This window comes from Calypte anna, chromosome 12 (assembly GCF_003957555.1).
Source record: "Calypte anna isolate BGI_N300 chromosome 12, bCalAnn1_v1.p, whole genome shotgun sequence".
NCBI lineage: Eukaryota > Metazoa > Chordata > Aves > Apodiformes > Trochilidae > Calypte > Calypte anna.
This window is the reverse complement of record NC_044258.1, coordinates 3,886,665-3,908,474: the sequence shown is the minus strand read 5'-3', so window position 1 is coordinate 3,908,474 and position 21,810 is coordinate 3,886,665. Positions and strand designations below refer to the sequence as shown.

General features: G+C 42.2%; 1 protein-coding gene and 1 non-coding gene across 5 annotated transcripts in view; both read right to left on the bottom strand.

Annotated features, from left to right (window-relative positions):
* FBLN2 (fibulin 2) overlaps positions 1-21,810 on the bottom strand; it is a 106,857-nt gene that overhangs the window by 25,061 nt on the left and 59,986 nt on the right. For all 4 annotated transcript variants that reach the window (XM_030458464.1, XM_030458463.1, XM_030458466.1 and 1 more), the window contains 4 exons: positions 12,266-12,377; positions 8,703-8,832; positions 4,263-4,449; positions 2,456-2,662 (listed from right to left, as the gene is read on the bottom strand). In XM_030458464.1, the coding sequence (XP_030314324.1) occupies positions 2,456-2,662; positions 4,263-4,449; positions 8,703-8,832; positions 12,266-12,377 (636 nt within the window). The remainder of the gene's footprint in view (positions 1-2,455; positions 2,663-4,262; positions 4,450-8,702; positions 8,833-12,265; positions 12,378-21,810) is intronic.
* On the bottom strand, positions 4,843-4,958 carry LOC115599035. The gene has a single exon (XR_003988097.1). It is a non-coding gene; the product is annotated as a U2 spliceosomal RNA (small nuclear RNA).

Genomic DNA, 21,810 nt, shown 5'->3' with positions numbered 1-21,810 from the left:
TTAGTTTCTCAGATGTTTCACTCACAGCCCCCTACCCTCATCTCACTCAATCCAGCTCTGCAAATCCCTCTGCACCTCTTGGCACAGCCAGAGGCACTGCAGTCTTGCACATCTGCCAAGAATGCCTACACAGGCATGAGATGCACTGACCTAAACTACAGGCCCGTCAGCCTGACCTCAGTGCCTGGCAGGGTCATGGAACAGATCATCCTCAGTGCAATCACACAGCACCTGCAGGATGGGCAAGGGATCAGACCCAGCCAGCACGGTTTTAGGAAGGGCAGGTCATGCCTGACCAACCTGATCTCCTTTTATGATCAGGTGACCCGACTGGTGGATGAGGGGAGGGCTGTGGATGTGGTCTACCTAGACTTCAGCAAAGCCTTTGACACCGTCTCCCACAGCATCCTCCTGAAAAAACTGTCAGCCCGCAGCTTGGACAGGAGCACCCTGTGCTGGGTTAGGAACTGGCTGGAGGGCCAGGCCCAGAGAGTGGTGCTGAACGGGGCTGCATCCAGTTGGCGGCCGGTCACTAGTGGTGTCCCCCAGGGATCAGTGTTGGGCCCAGTTCTGTTCAACATCTTCATTGATGATTTAGATGAGGGGATTGAGTCCATCATCAGCAAATTCGCAGACGACACTAAGCTGGGGGGGAGTGTTGATCAACTAGAAGGCAGGAGGGCTCTGCAGAGGGACCTGGACAGACTGGAGAGTTGGGCTGATTCCAATGGGATGAGGTTTAACACGGCCAAGTGCCGGGTCCTGCACTTTGGTCACAACAACCCCATGCAGAGATACAGGCTGGGGACAGAGTGGCTGGAGAGCAGCCAGGCAGAAAAGGACCTGGGAGTCTGGATCGACAAGAAGCTGAACATGAGCCAGCAGTGTGCCCAGGTGGCCAAGAAAGCCAATGGCATCCTGGCCTGTATCCGGAACAGCATTGCCAGCAGGTCCAAGGAAGTGATTCTGCCCCTGTACTCAGCCCTCGTGAGGCCACACCTTGAGTACTGTGTCCAGTTCTGGGCCCCCCAGTTCAGGAAGGATATCGAGGTTCTGGAGCAGGTCCAAAGGAGGGCAACCAGGCTGGTGAAGGGACTCGAGCATAGACCCTACGAGGAGAGGCTGAGAGAACTGGGGTTGTTCAGCCTAAAGAAGAGGCGGCTCAGGGGAGACCTCATCGCTCTCTACAACTACCTGAAAGGAGGGTGTAGCCAGGTGGGGGTTGGGCTCTTTTACCAAACGACTTTCAACAAGACAAGAGGGCATGGACTTAAGTTGTGCCAGGGGAAGTTTAGGTTAGATATTAGAAAGAATTTCTTTACGGAAAGAGTGATCCGTCATTGGAATGGGCTGCCCAGGGAAGTGGTGGATTCTCCGTCCCTGGAGATATTTAAAAAAAGACTGGATGTGGTACTCAGTGCCATGGTCTAGCAACCGCAACAGTGGTTCAAGGGTTGGACTCGATGATCTCTGAGGTCCCTTCCAACCCAGCCAATTCTATGATTCTATGATTCTATGATAAACCTGCACTCAGTGGAGTAACAGCAGAAGCCAAGCAAAGCAAAGCAAACACCAATACATGGCTCCAGGTGAGCAATCAAGCCAGATTTTGCAGTGCTAAAATAAGAACCATTTTCTTTACCTCTTTTGGATTAGGCTTATTCCCCAGAATTATAATATAAATGACAGAGCAGACAGCTGGTGCAGAAACTCTGCCCAACACATTACTGTTGTAAGGGCTGTAACATCATGTTGAGAAGAATGACCTAATGAATGCTCATTGTTTGGCTTGGGCAGAAAGTACTTGAAATCTAAGGAATTTTGTCAGTGGATGACAACACTGACTTTGCTTGTTAAATAACTGAAAGCACTTGTAACTAATATAAGGTTTCAACTTTTCAAGTTATCTGATTTGAAACCTTGCCATTGGAGAACTCCAGACATCAAAACAATTATAACACAATAGACTTCCTTTTCAAGACTTCCACCACATTAAATATATTTAGATTTTTTTATCACTGAAAGATGTTAGATAGATAGATTTCTTTATATAAAAATCAAAGTTCAGGAAACAATGTTGTCTGTCTGAACTGAATACAGTTTAGCTAAAGGAAAGCTAACTGTGAAATACAAAATTACTCAAGAAAAATAGGCATTTCATTAACAATCCTTACAAATCCTCCTCTGAAAAGTGAAAACAGACTGATTTGAAGAAATTAAATACCACCCTGATCTTATACCACCAAGACACAAAAAAGAGGCATAATTTTCCCAAAATCATTGGTTTTCTTCTTATTATTATTTTTTTTTCCAATCTCCATGGAAAATATCTCTGCATCAGTACCCATAATAAGCCTCACAGAAACTACAGAGAAACAAAAAGAAAAGCTTGGTAGGTCAGTGCAGGTGGTAGAAAGACATTATTATTCATGGTGTTTCCTGCTTATTTTCTTACCTGGAGAGCAGCTGGTCCCATCATCTTGCAAGGTGAATTCTGGAAAACAGGAACACTTGTAGGACCCCACGGTGTTTATACACAAATGCTGACAGAGTTCCCCACCGTAGATGAGACATTCATCCAGGTCATCTCCAGGCAGGTTATTGGACAGTTCAGCTTCATTACTGATGGATAAAGCTTCATTGTGATCTTCTGTCTCTGAAACTACAACAGAACAACACTTGCTGCTCCTCTGACAAGACTTTTGGCAGTAGGAGTGTACAGTACAGAGCATTTGGTCACACAAACTCCAGATACTGTCAAAGCAGTTATTCCAAAGACAAGAGAAAATTAACCCATCCTGGAAAGAAATGCTAAAGGTTCAGTACCTCCTTCATAAGGCTGGAGGGACTGGCATCTCAGAGAAGCCAGAAAGAAAAAGGGTGACCTGGAGATACCACAACCTCACCTCTCCCACTAACACCACTGCTGTTGTTTATTGAACAAAGGTATCATCACATGGAAGCCCCCTCTGAAACTGGCCCCATACAAGAACCACACAATTTCTCATTTCAGGATAAAAAGTTATCCAGTTGGTTTGGAATCTCTTTTCAAACACTTAGCTGCTTCTGTATCTAGGGTGACATTCTGGGACTCACTTGACAGTGACATGGCTATCCTGCTTACTGCTGTTTGAACAAAAGCACCAACTTTTTCATTTCCTGACCATGTTTGACAAGAATGTCTGTGATACAAAAATGAATTGTTCAGTGAGTTTCTCAGTCAGCTTTTCTTAACCACAAACTGCCTTGCCTAGTGAGGTCTCAGCTAGGTCAAAACAAACCCTTACATTTGCTGGCAACAGAAAATACACATTTAATTCATGAGAAAAGACAAAAATTGAACCCTTGCATCTGCATGAGGTCACCATGCGACTCATGCATGACAGGTGGCTACAGAGTGATGCTGGAAGGAGCAGCACCTTGGGCAGAGGTCCCATTTCCCCTGGGAGACCATTCCAGTGTCTGACTGTCCTCAGAGTGAAAAACTTTCCTCTTGTGTTCACTTGGAAACTCCCCAGGAGCAACTTATGCCCATTGCCTCTGGTCTTGTCTATGGGACTCCTTGTAAACAGGGAATCTCCCATCTTTTAGTCTCCATCTCTCCCTTTAAGTACTGCAACATTGTAATAAGGTCTCCCCTAAGCCTTCTCAAGGCTGAACAAACCTCCTGTCCGAGCCCCAGATTTGTCATGTTCCCTCTGCCATGCCTATCTGGCTGCACAGATTAGACTTTGCTCTTCAGCATCACTAAGTTCAGATGTTGAAAGACTGAAACAAAATTGGGGCTTCTCCAGAGTGAGCTGTGGGAAAACTACTGTGATATTCAACAGTATGATAGGAAATCTATTCCCAGGACATTTCATTGTTATCATAACCCATGGGACTATTTTGTCTGGGAAAAAAAAAAGACAAAAACCAACATAATTTGCTTTATGCAGACTCAGGATTTCTCCTTCTAAAAGGCAATGACCAAACCAGCTTCAATTTTACTTCTTACCAAGGGCTTGTGGCAGGTCTCTACTATGTGACTTGGAGGAAAAAATAGCCAAATAAAACTCCAAGCTACTAAAGAAGGTATGTTTTAAGAATCAGAAACACCTACGTATTTTTTTCTTTTTCAAAACAGTTACAATTACAAGGGAGTCTATATTTGGCCCAAGAGGGCCAAATCTCCTGTAGATCTCCTTCCAGCATCCCCTGGTATGACTGTCTGAGGCAGAGACCTTATCTGCCAGATCTTCAAGTCATGAACAAACACTTACCCTTCTCAGGTGTCACCGTTGGCAAAGGTTCAGGCTGCCTCTTTATTTCTGGCTGGATGAAGCGATCGCCCCCTTCACAGCACGACAGCATCACATGACTGCAGGGGTAGCCCAGGTTTATGTTGGACTCACAGGTTTTCCCCTCACTCCTCAGTCGCAGTCCCAGATTACAGCAGTCACAGCATTGCTGCAGGGGAAGGAGACTGTCAGTAACACAGGTTTCATAAAGCCACAGAAGCATAGCATGTTAGCTTGGGAGGGACCTCAAGGATCATCTGTTCCAACCCTCCTGATATTATTGTTAATATGAGATGCCTCAGCACTCCATTGAGCTGAGATTTTCCAAAGTAGGGGAATCTACCACTTCTCATGGGAGACCATTCCAGTATCTGATTGTCCTTACAGTGAAAAATTTTCCTCTTGTGTTCAATTGGAATCTCCCCAGGAGCAACTTGTGCTCATTGGCTCTAGTCTTGTCCATGGGACTCCTTGTAAACAGGGAGTCTCCATCTCTTAGTCTCCATCTCCCCCTTTAAGTACTGCAACATTGTAATACAGTCTCCCCTAAGCCTTCTCTTCTCAAGGCTGAGCAAACTCAGTTTTCTCATCCTCAAAATTTAAATGTTATCAGATATTAAACTGATAAGAACAGATAGTACACTTGATCCTAGCCAGTCGTCTGCAGGGATGAGCAAACACACACACACACACCTGGAACCAATCTGCACTTTAACAGTGGAACATCTGGAAAAGCACTGTGGGTTTAGGCAGTTGCAAACATCAAAGCTTTACTGATGCTTGGCTTTGCCACCCTGCACAGAATCACAGAATCACACATGGGTCTGCTGCAAACCAGCTAACCACAAAGTCTGGGCATGACAAGGTAATAGTGCCACAGACCAGCTCTTTCTAGCTTTGCAGACAGCCATTGATTTGTATACAGTGCATTATAAACAAAATAATACAGGTCTATACCTCTTCACATTAGATCTCAAAAAATGGTCAGTGGTTTGAAGCAATGTGGAAGGAATTGTAAATAAACTTGCATGAAGATGAGGATCAGAGGTGGCATCACTATCCTACTCTGTCAGTATGTCAGTGAAGACGCTTTTGTTTGTGCACCACTGCCCTGCAAAGGCAGCATGACCCTTCATTACCTGACTGTCCTGGACAGCATCCCTCCCACACAATAGCAAGAGAAAGACCAGAGCATATTTTATAAGCTATTTGCCTTCTTTCTCTTTCCTGAGTGCATCTAGGCAGCAGCTTGGCTGCCAGGCTGGTCCCTGAACTGTACTTCTCTCTTGCAGTTGCCTCTGCTGCAGACCAAGCCTGTGCTCAGTCACATATACACAGTGCACAGGCAGGCCACAAAAATTCATCAGGTAAAAGATACTGAACAGAGAAAGTCCATACTGCCAAGGCAGGGGTGATACCTGATGAAGCAAGGAAGTTGAGGTGATGTGAGTGCTATGGAGACATAGAGGGGCCATGTGTGAACTGAAAATAAGCATCCCGACATCCCTAACACACATATACATTAAAATAGTTACAAGATGCAGAGCCTCTTTCCCTCTGCAGCTCCTTTGCCATCCCAGCAGCACTCCTTCACAGGCTGCATCCATGCTGGAGCAGGCTCTGAACCAGGGGATGTGATTCCAGGCACTGACTCTGTGCACGGGACACACCAAGTGAAGGTCAGCAGTCAGACTGGCACCAGGCAGCTGGGGCAACAGAGAGGCCATGGACAGAACAGAAGGAAACTGAACTAAGCTTCCACTTCCCAGGAGAGAGATCTCTGACCTGAGGAGAGCAAAGAGGAGCCACAACCACTGGGAGGGGTGGAGGTAGTACAGAAAACCTGCAGGAACTGCTGCTCAGACACCTTCCTCAAGATTCTAATATTGTAGCTTTAGGGCTTCTTGAGCATTTCACAGGCAATACCCTTGCCCAGTACCTGTGACTATAGCTCATGTTTCATGTCCCCTCTTTCTGATGTGAAAAAATCCCAAACATCATAAATAGTAGACACTATTCACATTTGCAGCCATGAAGAGTTGCCTTTACATGCCCAAATACAGGTTTGTGAAAAATTTACAGCACAGATCCTGATGATGCTGAATCACTCTTTATACTAAATATGCTAAACCAACTTTTATAAAGATGTATTAAAGTAATAAAAAAATAAAATAAAATAAAAAAAAGATCTAAACTATAATGGATTGTGGTCATGTTGGGAAAAGGGAAAATCCTGTTTTTGTACTTCCCAAATCCAGAGTCCACAAATTGAAAAATTTATGAATTTAATTTTTCAGCTTTAATATGCAAAATAGAAGTAGTTAAGGACAATACATGTCTTTACTGAAGGTTTGTAAGATTCCAATATTTGCTTTGAAGAATATGGGTTTTTTTCAGACATAGTTTTGATTCACAATCTGTGCAGGCATCAGAGAATTAAATCAGGCACACAATTCTGGGTTCATGTATTTTCCAGGTGCATAAAGGTACCTCATTTTCCAATGGGAAAAATTTATTCGTTGAAAAGTTCTTTCTAATATGCCCAAAATTGAATGTCTTGATTTTTCTATTAGCTATATTTTGACAAATTCTACAAAGTACTTAATAACAACTATTTTTACATTGCAATCTAGAAACCTTGAAAACTTCTATCTGAGTCACAACTTTTTATGTTCCTCTCAAAAATATCTTTGCTGGAATCCAGACTGGATTTACCTAGGAAAAAGTCCCTAAGCATGTGGTTTTTTGTAGTAAATACTAATTAAAAGTAGCCTTAAAATTAAGCTGTACAGCACACAAGCCAAGTACCTGGATCTAAAGAATTGGCACTGCTGCATTCAGCTTAAAACAAAACTAAGAACCACACATCAGGAATGACAGAAGACCTGTTTGACACCTGAAAATAATGGAAATAAAGCCCCTGGCTTTTGGCAGGACAGTGTAAATGCCTTGCGAAAGATTTGGGGTAACAAACTTATCTTTGCACATTCTGGACAAACTTCTTTGATTTGGGACACCCAGGCACAGCAGTCACTAACAGCAGAGGAGTTTAGGAGAAACTGTCAGCATTCTCAGAGAGGTCACCTCTGAAAGAACATTTAACTCTGATAAAATTAGAAACCCTTTCTTAAAGTCTCAACAGTCTGATTATTAATTAACTGTTACTATTGTTTTTTTTCAAGCAGTAGCTGCAATGACTAAATAACTAAATGAGCTAAAGAGGAGAGCCAGGCCTATTCCTTCAATAATTTTACCCTTTCAGATGGTTTCTTTGGAAGGAATATATCACACTGGAACTGGCAGAAGAAACTATTCCGTGCAAGTGTTCTGTAACTTGTGTCAGATCAGACAGGAATGATGAAGCTTTCCCTCTCCACATCTTTCTCAGGAATGGCATGTGTGATAAGCCCTGCTCTATAGCTTGTGCTCTGTCTGGCATGCAAAAGACCCGCTGTGAAAGTCCAAGAATAATAATTCTGTCACACTTCAGAAATATTAATGTCTTCTCCTAAACGCACAAATTCTCTCTTTATTCTGATGGTGGACTCTAGACCCAATGAAATAATACTTCTGAAACTGTCAAACTGGTATAGCTAATTAAACTTTAAACTCCACAGTAGATACCCATATGTTTTGCTTTTCCAGTGAACAGTTATTCACAAGAATTCCCGTGTATAAGAACAGACAGAACTAATCAGTTTCCTACTGAGACAAGGGAAGCTGCACTTAAGCTTTGATATAGCTATGTAAATTGTTATCAGAGAGAAATGAATTCTGAAGTGCAGCCTTCTGGTAAAAACAAGATGAGCGAACAAGCAAGATGCTGAATCTTCAAACTGGTGTAAATTGGTTTAGCTCCACTGATTCTTATAAAGCAAATCTCATTTATAGGAGCTGAGGCTGTGGCTCAGGACTTGTGATCTGAACTATTTGTTAATGGTCTGCCTTTATTTATGAACAAAGGCTTCCATCATCATGTAGAATGTTTGTACCTCCAGTCCATCATTTTATTTAACTGAGAAATGAGGCTGCAATTCAGAGCTGTCACCAAGCAAACCGTTCAGTCATGGCTTATGCATCGTATCTTCGATTAAATTTTTGCCCTTGCATTTCCTAACTTTTTCTACACCATAGACATAAAAGCTAAAATGTGTTTTTCAGCTCCTTCCAAAATGAAGAAGCAAAAGTAATACAGTAAGTTAAATCTTAAAAAGGGTGATAGAAATAATTCAAAGCAACATTGCTGTGAAGTTTTATAAGGGACAGCACCACCAGGCAATTGAAACCTAAATGCAGTGTAATTTCCTTGCAGCTTTATAATTTTCTGTGTTGAATAGCATCATAAGAACTCACTGCTAAGTGCAGGAAATGAGCACACCTCATGTTCAGAGCAAAACCTACAGAAGCATCAGAGCAACTGACCTTGTATGATGATCCCCCACAGGGATCACTCTCCTCTGGCCCGCACACGTCCCCTTCCTTGGCAGCCACCATGCCAGCCAGGCAGCTGTTCTCCTTCACTGTGGAGACACAGCACTGCTTCTGAGCAATTCTGCAAAAGAGCACAGAGGTCAAGCATCACCCACACTGAGAAGACATCAGGATGGGGTGAAAAAAACCCCAGACCTATTGGGTTCACAAGACATTCCACAGATTTGATACGTATGACCTGTGTGTCTGTATCAGGATAATCCTGGTAGTACCACCGATCTTTGCAGGATATGTTTTATTTTTCTCGTTTCTAATAAAAAGATATACTGATAAATGCTTAAGATGTTTTGTGTTTGGGTCACTGTCCCTCCAAGTCTGGTCACCAATATCCCTTACATCTCATCCATACAGCCCCTCTTCCTCATCTTTCACTTCTCAGAAGTCTCCAGGAATTTTCAGAAACAGAAAACAGACAGAAACCCTCTTCCCTGGAAAGTGGGGAATGGGAAACACACCTCTACACACTTCTTCATCAACCAGAGGACTGAAGTTTTGGAGAGGACTTCAGGAAGTGTCACATCACCCAACCCCTATGAACTCTCCTTTAACACCCTGCAGACTGCAACCCGGAATTTAAGATTTCTTCCAACTTTTGTTTTCAAAGAGAAGTTTTGGGGTGACTTGACCACTGTATATGAAATACTTCAGAAACATGCATTTCCTCTTCAAATAGCATTTTAGCAGGATTGACTGAAGGCTGAAATGAAACAGATCTAAATGAAAGAAAATACAGGGGGGAAGGGGTTGGGGGAAAAGGGGGGAAAAAAAAGGGGGCTAATGAAGGAAGGGTATATCTGTTTTTCAGTAGAAACCAGCCTGTGACAGCCACTCAGCCACCATATCAATGGTCTGTTGCATCAGCTTTACATTAATATTTTTATGCTGGATAGAATAACAGATGTAATCAGGAAGCAGTGGTTTGTGTTTGATGACAGGAAGGGGATTACCACCCCCACATGCTTTGTTTTAAAGGAAGTGAGTTTTCTAATCCAGTCTTAATTGCCAACTGGAGAAAAACCATTTTTTGAGCACTGCACGGTTGTACCCAGATACAATCACATAACAGCAATTTAATTGTCATTGCTTACATAAGACATCCAGACTTTCATTAAAAAACTAAATTAAAAAAAACCAAAACCCTAACTGAAAATTACTGCTGTTTGTAGAAATTGCAAAAAGATCCTAGAAGCATTTTTATCTGTGTAAAGTATTTATCAGACACTGAAACCTCTATAGATTCATGTTCTTCTGAAATGTGACATTTAGCCATGATTCTTTTCATGTATGGAAACCACAGTAGAAATAGTGTTGTCTGGAGCCTGGACACTGGCCATTTTTATTTTAGTATTTCTTTAACAATCAACTCAGCTCAGTTTCAGATACTCTATTACCAGAAAATGAAGTGGGAACTGTTAACCACATTCTCTTTCTGCTTCACCAACCTACTCTTCACAGGCAAATGAGCTGTTGGTTCAGAGAAGGTTCAGAACATTTCTACTTCAGGGAAAGAGTTAATGAGTTTAATGTATTAGACTGATGTGAGGCTCTAATTGGGATGAAGTGTCAGCAAAAACCAAGTGTCACACTTGTGCAGCTGATGTAAATGCCACCCAGATAAACATTGCTCTGTGGTGATAAACCACATATCAGTTTGGAGATAAAATTACTGTACTGGGTCAGAGGAGATTTCACCCATCCTGTTTCTGACACTGCCAGTGGTGTAGCTCTGGGGATATTTTTACACCTGGCTATCAGTGTGGAGGGCTGGACCAGATGACCTCCAGAGGTCCCTTCCAACGTCAACCATTCTGTAATTCTGTGATCAGTTGACTCTCTAAGGATTTCCTGTGACTTGCTTTAAGTTCATTCATGTAGCTGCTACGTGTGATCTCTTTCAGGCAGTCCCAGTTCCCACCCTGCAGCTGTGGGTCACAAGACAGAGACAAACCCAGTTGGAGCAGAAGGTCCAGGGACATCAAAATGCATCAACAAGTAGCTTCAACATTTAGGCTTTGCCACTTGAAAACCCAAAAATTGCATTTGGAAACAACAGACACCTCAGTCTGCAACATCTACAGAAACCACCTCCATCCTCAGCAGACACAGGGGAGGCTCCTTTGCCTCAGCTGAAAACATGGATCCTGCAGTGCACTGACAGTCACCCAGAAACACCCCCTATCCTGGCAGAGCACTGACCAGTTTTTAAAATTAGTATCTATCTTCTACTTTTTCTAATTTTTAGATACCAAGCCAAGCCATGGGCAGGCTTTAGGGAGCCAAGTGTTTCTTGCAGATGTTCTAGCACACCAACTGGTGCACCCGAGGGTGTGGGTGTGGGTGGTGACCAGCTCTGCACAAGGCACATCTCCCACCCCAAGCAGTGAATTTTTGCCTGGGATCCCAAGATTCTAAGGCCACGGGTACTTTTTTGTATAAAACATTTTCTTTACACAGAATATTTAAAGGTGAGTTTAAATCTTTAAACCAGGGGACATGACTGAAGTTTTAAAAGTAAAACAACTGAACTCCTGATCTCCTTTCATATTCTACCAGGGACTGAATTTAAAATCTGGCTTTTTCATCTAAACCCAACATCAGATGTGCAGGTGCAACTCATTAATGCACTGGATTTGCACCTACTTAGGCCATGGCTGTAATTTTTAAACCTGTCTTTACTTCACAGACAGTTGGTATGTGTCAGCTATGTCATGCCAGATCCCTGAAGGGGAGGGGGTGGGTTAGTCTCTCAGTAACTTCAGAAAGGTGCAATGATACCAATGCTGATAAAGCCAAAGTTTTTGGTTTTTTTTTTAATGCTGAAAAAGTTGGGATCACTCTTAGAGAAATCCACTTGGCTTGTATTGCACTGTGTGAGGCTCTCATAACTTTGCCTCCATCCCTCTGTAAAGCCTGTTTCAGGCTAGAGGGAAGAGGGAGGGGGGAGGACAAATTGCAGCCAGGATAATGGGTTGTCCATGTTACTCTGCACCCATTTTTCTTTCCTGGTTGTGCAGTCTGAATCTGGCACCCTCACCCAGAGCAGATGCTGCTGATAGCAGCAGCATTACCAAGGCGTATGGTCCCCTCTCCAGCTGAACACAGGCACCAGAACCAGCAGCTGTTCATATTGAACAATAAACACATCATTTAATGTTACAGATAATCATTGTATTTATCACTTGCCAAACGGAAGGCAAACTCTGCCCTTCTATTTATCTGCAGCTCCACAGATGCACATACAACTGAGAAACAACAATTTGTGCTTTGCTTACAGGAGAGAGAGAAAGAAACCTTAAAAGGCTTTTGTTTAGATTAGGTTTGGGGGAAAGGGAGGGGGAAAGCCTCTCTCTAATCTGCTGTGACATATTGCCAGTCTACCAATAATGTATACAATGAATGAAACAGTTCCCAATCTCCTGGACATCTCCTGTCCAATCATTTGATTTCTTCTAAAGAGCTTCTCTATGTTAAATGCTTGTTTTTGCCTTACGTACCTGCAGATATCACCATCCATGCCACTTACAGGGATTTCTGTGCACTCTCCATTGTCTATAGCCCACTGTTGTCCAGCTCCACAGCAGCTCTCAATCAATTCCTTTGTAGAACCTGTACAAAACATACAGAGGTTTTTTTGTATGGAATGTATTTGGTTTATCTCAGTTTTCTTAATTGAGAAGATCTTTAACATAAGAATAGTTCAGCTTTTACTTTTTTTCCCTACCTATATTTCATTATAATATGAGGATCAACCACCTGGTAGTGTCTTACAGGAAGGAACAGCAGAGGCAAATCAAAGTTTTAAATACAGTAGAAGATATAACAGGCTTGAAGACAACTCCACCTTTGACATCTCTGAACAAAAAAAGCCTGAAAAATCATGCTTGGGCATTTAATATAAGTTGATTTAATAAATCTTCATGCCATTGCAACAGTGCCTGCACTACCACCAGCTGGGCTAGCACCCAGGTGTCCCAGGACAGCTCACAAGAAGCAAAACCCAGTACACAGAGTGCACACAAGCTTGGCACATGGCACACACAAACCTCAATACTTCTCTTATATCAAATTGTAAATATGAAGATTCACTGATCAGCAACAGCCAAGTGCAACACATTCCTCGTCACGGTCCCTTGAAGTTCTTCACATTTAGCAAGGGTTTTTCTGTAGGCTTGACATGTGCAGTGTTAAGAAATTGCTTCCATAAGACAGATTAAAACATCTGACTCCTCAGAATTACCCACATGTACCTTGAGTGCTCTGAATTTGAGGGTTCAGCTGGTTGAAAAACCACAATGAAAAGGGGTTGAGAGACATAGCCCTGACTCTGCTTGCAAGCTCATGTAAAACACTGGCACTAAGATGTAGTAGAAGATGGGCATGGGGAATACTGCATTAGTTTTCACATTTTTCCCTGTGAATTTCCACTTAAGATGTAACTTTTCAGGTTACAGTGAAATAAGACTTAAACCAGTGGATCTGCAATACACAGCATGCCAGCTGTACAAAGCAGGCTTGGGTTCCATCAGACTGGGCAGAAACAGCAGTTTTGGAGTCTGAACAGAACTGGATTTCATTTCATTTGCCATGCTATGAGGAGGCAAACACCAAACACACCTGTACATAAACCACATAAACTGGAGCCTGCTTGGTGGCAGGAGCTGTGCTGTGGCAGCAAGAAGACTCCTGCAGCTGCTCCTGCCATGGGTGGCTCCATCACACAAAGCATGGGATCTCCCCCTTACCAGCTTGTGGATCCACAGCAGGAGCTGTCTCCTTTGAGAACAGTTACAGAGAAATCAGGTAGGAAATGATTAAGAGGTGCCTTTTAGAGAGCTATGAGATGCCCTGCAAATCCTTGAGGGCTGTGATTTCAGGGTATTGATACACAAGACTACACAGATAATAAAGATGGTGTATCAGACCACAGGGCTCTGCTTTCTCCACAAAGAATCAATGGTCCTATACTGATGAGTTGGAGCAGCTCCACTGGCTCATGCAAAATGCTCCAGTTCAAAGCCATTTATATGGAAGCAGGGAACATTTTGTGCATTTTATTCATCCTTCCAGGCCAGTCCCTGGCATAGCATGGTGTTACCATTAAGAGAAAACAAGGCAAAGACCACCTCAAAGTTGAGTTGTGGGAGGTGTGTGGGTGCAGGGAACCTTGGGTAGCCCCACATCCAAGCACTCCCTGACAAACACCCAGCAGCCCACACTGCAGAATGGTGTATTTTCAAGAACTCTCAGCCAATTTTCAAATAAATCCCTCCTGACTAATTTCTGCTTTGATCTGTCAGAGAATTGCACTAGAAGGTTGACAGAAGGTTGGAGTCTGCAGTCACCCCATCAGAACCAAGAACCATCTCCCCCTGTATAGCAACAGCAGCTTCTTCAGGAGGCTTCAGATTGGATGAAAAAGTTAACAGAATCCTTTCCTTTGTCTGCACTTAGTATATGGTATCAAGTCAAATAATTCTTAGCAAAACTGTAAGACTTCACAATAAGTAAGGCATTTGTAGAAACAGCTACGGTTGAAAAAATCTGGAGATCCATGCTGCACAGTTCAGAATAAACAGAGACAGCCTTTGTTACCAGCAGACTTCTGCTGTCATGTATTTACAGCAGTTATTTTATGTTTCAAGCAACAGAAGAGCTTTATATAGTTTCTTGTAGAACTAAGGAGTCATTAGATACTATGGGTAAGAAGCTTAAGAGTAGTACTATCCTCAGTGTTAAAAGATATTGGTACTCACACAGATAATACAAACCTCAGAAGAAGAAGACTATTCCTTTATACTTGTTACAGTTAATTTAGGAGACAATATTGCATTTTGGAAACTGGGAAGTTCTCACTACCAGCATAGCTTGTAAAAAGCAACTAGAAAAATTAAACACACACAAAGTACAGAGCTTGTGTTTGTTCATGAGAAAATGACTTCAAACACTGGGTCTAATAGGATGGGAAAAGCAGGGGAGAAAGAAAGAAAACATGTTCCATTACTGACCAAGGTCTCCCAGGAGGAAAAATGACCAAACTCCATTTCCTTCTGTGCTCTTTCATCCCCAACAGAGTTCACATCACACACCCAGACCTGAGCCTGAGCAGTGATGACCACTGCAGCAGTCAGCTGATACACAGCCTGGGGGAGAGTCCCAATGGTGATTCAGCCAAGGTACTGAGGACTGGTAGGAGAGGGTGCACTTAACACTTCTATCAAATTTTCTTAGTTTTTGTCAATATTTTGAGGAGAGGCAACCCAATACAGGCTTGAAGCCATTTGATGATGAAGCCATTTCTGTCCTCTCACACAAGGGCACACAGCAGCAGCACCTGAGCTTCAGTCTATGCCATATCTTCATTTTATGCAGTGAATTAACAATGTTAAAAATATACTTGAGTCTTGAAAGCTGTATTCCATGCAAGAGTTGCTTTATGACATGGGAAGGATGATCTATTCAGTTAAACTGGACAGGAAATATACCTGGTACCAAATAATTATGAAACCTTGCAATAAAACAATTTTTCAATGTAGTTTTAACTCAAGGCCTCAGTGGAAACTCTATTCATTTTACCAAGTGCTGGAAAACATTTATTGCTACAGCATTTCTAGGTTTAAAACACAGAATTTACTAACTCTATTTCAGTAAATGACATGATTTATAGTTCAAATAAAACTGAATTACTCATTCCTCACTAAGGACCCAATATCAGATTCCTGCACTGAAGTGCCATACTACCAAGCAGTCGTATTTGCAAAATATAGTGCCTTTTGTTATGATCTTATGAATAATTAAATCTAAAATGCAGCTATAATAAAATGAACAAACTATTGCACTTTATCTCAATCAGGAATTAGAAAAACTGAATAATTCATGATAGGCCTCTCAGTCATTAGCATGGATTTATGATTTTTTGATTATACATTAGCAAGAACAAATGCATACAACGAGATACATGCACATGACTGAAGATCACAGTTTCTGAGCTGGATGGAGATTTAAGCTAAATGTGTAACAGACTTTGAAATACTTAAACATTCAAACAGAGCTTTGTTTATTTGGGGCTTTCACAGTATTAGCAGATTTAGAAGTAGATTTGCATCTGCTCATGGAAAATGAAATGCCATAATCCTGATTATTTGTTACACTGTGTGCAACTTGGATACTTCATAGAGTCATTTAGCAAGACACCTGTTAACAGCCGATTTCCTATTTATGAATTTCTTCACTAGGAAATAAAAGTAATTTATTTCTGGCTGTACAATAAAGTAGCATCATGCCTCCTCACTTGTTAATAATTTAGTGACTTCCCTCTTCCAATTATCACTCTACATCACTCTGAAGATATAAACTAAAGTACATTTTGTCCAAATCTAAAAAGTTGGTAAATTGTTTGTTAGAGAAATTTAGAATTCAATTCAAATATTGAAAGAAACATTTTCCCCCCAGAGAATTTTAATTCATCTTTGACTGTGCTTTAAAACATGATGTTGCCTCAATGCTTGGTCCAAACCTGAGTGTTGGTGGGGTGGTCTCCCACTGATGCAGGGTCACATCTCAGTTTTCCATACCACAGGACACCCAAGCAACTTTCACATGCTGCTAACCAGGACTCCATACCTAAGCTAGGAAAATCTGCTTGGAGGGAAGGAGAGGGTGTGTTTTAAGAAGTTTATCTGAAGCTCAAATATTTCCCTGAGTTTACAGTTGAAGGCTACTGGATTAGTTTCCCCTGCACACACAGTGATCCGTAAGTTTGTCAGAATGTCAAAGAGACCAAAAGAGATTTTCCAAAGCTCTTCTCCTTTTTTCCCCCCAGATGTTCACAAATTATGCTTCAAGAGTGATAATACATCAGATAGGTCTAATACTGGTCGAGAAGGCACAGGAATATTTCAGTTTTCTTGCCAAAGCTTTTTTGAACACTAAAGTTTCACTGATTTCAGTCACCTGAATTTCCACTTGGGAACATTTCAGTGGTTTAACACTCTGCTTTCATTGCTTACTGCCATTCTGCTTCAGTTTTTGCAGCTCTGCAGAATATTTGCATCCTTTGACTTACTCCTATTGCGCATATAGCCATAGCTGGGAAAGAAGTTGACTCTGACTGAGCTGTTAGGCCGGTTTTAGCCACCATTCTCCTGTTCTACATATTTCTTTTGTCTAAGCAGAACACAGACAAACTTAAGGTTTCATCCCTTCCTCTACTGCTGGAGCAGTGAGCACTGACCCCTCCCACTAACCAATCCATCCAAACTCCATCTCCCCCTCTGTGAGTGGCAAGTGATGGGTTAAATCTTGGCTTTAACAGCACCAAGATTTCATTCTGTTCAAAGAAACAATTATTTTCCTTTCTACAAAATTTATATAGGGCCAAGACACATTAATCTAAGATAGTAACTTTATCTATAGAGAGACCCAAGGAAGGCAAAGTGCAGGGGCTGGATAATACAACCACTTGATCCAAGATATTGGTAAAGTTTCAAACTGAAACCCTTCTGATTACCTATAAGCCAAGGAATGACAGTGGCACTGTGTTCCAGGTTGGAGCATGAACCAGCGGAGGATGGGCATTGCCCTCCCATGCAAAAGAAGCCACATTCAGGACCTCCATAACAAGTTGAGCTCTTGTTCCCATGACAAAGCCTGCCACTGAATTCCTGCTGAGGAAAAGAATTTCTCCTCAGAACTACAGCTCTCTGGGAGGGGGGGAACTAAAAAACACACAGGATCCTGCAAGGAAATGAATTTGTCCAACAAGATTAAACTATGGTGCAGAACTACTAGAAATGAGGCAATGGATTAAGGTGGCATCTTCATTTTGAGGATCTTTGCTCATCCACACAGGAAGCTGACAGCTGTCAAAATCAACCTATACCAGAACTTTGAAAAGTTTTGAAAAGCTGCCACAAATTGCCCAGTCAGGAAGCAGCATTCAGGGCATGTGGTGGAGAGGGCTCACAGCCAGCAGCACCTGGATTCCAACTCAACAGGGTAAGGAACCAGAGCAGCTCCTGAGCCTCCTCACAACATCAGTGTTTGATTATGGTTCCCAAGTGGCAGAGCATGAAGGCTGACTCCTGAGGAACTGAGTACCACCAGCACCTTTCCCACCCTAATAAAGCTTGAAACCAGTGGGATATTTGCTTTCACCGGCTGCAAGCATCCTCACCCACCAGAGTGAGTGGAGAAAGAAGAGAAGCAGTGGTAAAGCAGCACAGGAGCAGTGTCCATCCACCTTTTCACACTCACACACAGCCAGGGAAAGGGATCAAAGCAGAGTGCTGCCCCTTTTTCCTGTCTAGTCAGTGCTCACAGCTTGCCTCCCATTCCCTTTATAAAAAAATTAAAAGCCCCTTGAAAATATGTTTCTAGTTTTATATACATCTATCTTTCCTGTTAAAGGAAGGGGTATTCAGACCTGCAGTGGACCCAGCAATATACATTTATCAAGAATTGTTTGGTCCCACTGAGAAAAAGGTATTGCATTTCTCTATTAAAAATGAGAACATAAAGCTATATATTATAGCAAGTATGAACTCCACACGAACAAACAATTAACTTGATGGAGTTCTTCAAATACTGAAAAATACCTGTCTTCCAGTGGGTCTTTTTTCTGCTCTAATCTCTTAATCTCATAAAGTTTTAATTAAAAAAAAAAAGGAAAAAAAAAAAAAGGAAAGTAGCCTTACCCTTAATAGGCTGTCATTCCTTATGTAACCTACAGCCTGGAGAGTCTATTAAATTCCTCATTGGATTTCACAATTTGGTTGTGCAGGGTAACATGTTCTTTACCTTGATTTATCTGGGAGAGCTCGGAACACATTTTAATGAGTAAAGGTGAAGAGGAGAAGAACATTTTTTCTTGGCAAAGTTAGAGGAGGGAGAATGCACAACCAGCCCCAGAGCAGCTGCTTTCAGTGCAGACTGAACTATCACTTACGTCAATTAGGACTTGGTAAGCTTCCTTCAGGACCTGTTCCCCAGATAAATCAGTGGATGGTTTATTCTGTGCAGGTTCCTGCAGGCTCCTCAAAGAGCCTCAGTGTTCAGGAGCACATTTGACTCTAAATCTTACTGAAAATGAGAGCAGTGCTCAAGTGTTTCCATGATCAAATCCCAGGTTAGCTCACAGCTGGGAAGGGGCTTTAACCTACATGTACTCATTAGACTTTCAGGCTCCTCTCATTGGAAATAATGAAAAGGAGATTGCAGGAGAAGCACAGGCTGGGCTCAGAGTTCAACCCACATCTCATGGCTTTGGTCCAGTACCTAATCCTTTCCTCCTCTTTTCCAATCATCCTCTTCCATTCCTGCTGGACTCAGTTTGCCATGCCAACACCACAGTAATGTAAGTGAAGTCCATCACTCTTGCAATAGTCTGCCTTCATTTTAAACTTCATACAGCAAAGCCTTTTCTGTGCTCTCCTACTTCCCCCAAAGTCACCTGTGTCTCTTTAGAAATCCATCCCACCATTCATCCAGGACAAGTTTCTCTTATATTGCCTTTACTCCTTGGGAGGCATCTGCTTTCCATTTCAAACCTGAAAACACTCTGTTTCCTACATTATTTTTTTTTTTTCATAAATTCCTCAATGCTGGCTTGCCTTGGCAAATATAAAGAATTGTGTCTGCCCAAAGGCACAATGAAAAAACTGGATTAAAACAAACTGAATGTTCTCAAGGTTTACTATGCACCATACAACAGAGCACTACATCAGCATAACCTCAGCCAGGATTGTTTGGCAGGATTTTGTTTAAAGTGTGAATGAATAGCACCTTATATTCCCTCTTGGCTTTAGTTCTGGATAATCTTGTAAGTCAAACCTTGTATTACCTGTGCCAGAGGTCAGGTAATTCAGACTATGTTTGGTCTTCACGTTTCCATGACAGCCCCTTTATTAGCTCCAGGTTGAAAGAAAGGAGGGAAAAAAACACTAAATACTTATTAACCTTTTTCACCGACTAAAAAACCTAAACAATTTATCTCTTGCATTTTTAAAATTTGGCTCGTTGATTATCTGTCACTGAGTTTCAAGTGGAACAGTTCAAATGCAATCACCCATCTATCAGCTAACAAGAATAACTCAAAGCAGGCATAAATTTCTTGCCCTTAGCATCATCTTGGCTGTATTTTCCTCCACAAGCTTTCCTTTCCCCAGATATTGCATAGAGTATGTTTATGCTGTCTGTTGACTTTCAAAAGAGCTGAGGCTCTGGAAAGCCTTGTTCTTATTACCCGTTGTAATCCTGTCTAAAGGCGTTTTATCTTGGGGGAGAGCACACTCTTTGCCATGCTCCTCTGTGTGGCCAGGTAGGCTCCTTTCTCTGAAGCTGGCATCTGCCACCAGCCCTGTTTCATTTTGAAGTTAAAATTAAGAAGCAGTGTGTTTATTGGTGGATGTAGCAGGGAGTGCCTGTCAGAGAACTTCAGTGCTTCAGGCAGGATCCCTGAATCTGCCTGCAGCTCAACATTCAGCAAGAGAAGCACTCGCAGTGGATTCTCAGCCAGTTCCAAATTGAGCTGAGGTTGTAACCACACAAACAAACAAAGCGAATGTGTGTGTAAGGCCTTAATTTAGCTTATGTGCTCCCTCTACTCCTGAGTGGTTATCTACAATTCAACCCCACAAACTGCAATACCAGAGGAGCCATGCTTCAAGACAGCTTGCTGCTTTAAATTTTAAGAGTGTAGCAGTGAAAAGTTCTTTGTTCCAGAGTGGGAACACTGACCAAGGAGAAGCCAAGCTATCGTGCCATTTTGGAGTTCTATTGCTTAACAAGGCTAAACACCCTTAATCATGCAACCCATACAAATACACAGTTTGACCTCATACCAGTTGCAGGTGAAACTGTGATTTTGTTTGAAGTCACAAAGGAGGATTGTACATTTGTATCTGAGCCACATCTTCATCTCAGAGGCACAGATTAGACACCACACACACTGGCAGAGCTAACATGTGAGAGGGGACTGCTTGTTAACAGTCATATGAAGCCAACCCAAAGTTCACTTGCCTTTCAGGCTGCAGTTCTGAGATTTTAAGTATTTGAGTTTTTCACCTTTGGTTGAAAAAAAAATCCCAAGCAGATGACCAGGTTCTTGATCTGCATCAATCAGTACAACTGCTCACAGCACTCACTAAAAATACCACCCATAGCTGCACTCCAGGAGAGCCCATCCAGAAACTGTCCACAGAAAAACTCAGAATCATTTTAGGGACAATAAAAAAAAAAAAAAAGCCAAGATTTTATTTCTCTTCATGACCAATTCATGTAAATTAGAAACCAGGAAAACTCATCAGAGAAGTTATTCAGTGTGAATGGAGTGCTCATCTCTATTCAGAACATCACTGACACAAACTGGAAAAATTCACTGACTGACTAATCCCCAGCTGCTGGTGTCAGCTACTTTTCCCTGCTCCATTTCTCAGCACAACTTCCCAAGCACCTGACTGCAGTGGGTGACAACAGAGGCAGCAGCCCGAGCCAAACAGTCCTGAATACCTTGAAAAGGTAAAGACAGAGAGCATTGCACGCAGTCAGGGATTCGCAGCATGCCCCAGAGCCCCGAGGCTGTTTCTGGTTGAAGTACGTGGCCCTCCAGCTCTGTTTGGACAGGGCTGAGGACATTGAGCAAACAGCTCTGAACATCAGATGAGAGGAAACCTCTAAAATATCAGTACTTTCCTAATTAGTGAGTAGGGATGCTTACAAATGAAAAGCTGTTGGAGGCTCCAGCTTTCCTTCTTTGGTACTCTAGTGATGTACCCCTTTCTAGTCCTGTCAGGTTTTATAATCATACTTAAATTGTGTTTATTTATTTTATGATGTTCTGAAGAGCTCTCTCATTTCCTTTGGCTTTATGCAGCTCGCAGAGTGTTTGTGGAAGAGTTTCAATAATAATGATTGTGGCCGCAGGGCATTTCCTGAATTCATGACAGGCTGAGAGAGCTGATGGCCCAGGGTTCTGCCCTGATCCATTTACCTCAAGGAAGTCTCCATTCTGCAAGGAAGGCACCCACTGCCAGAGCTGGTTTAT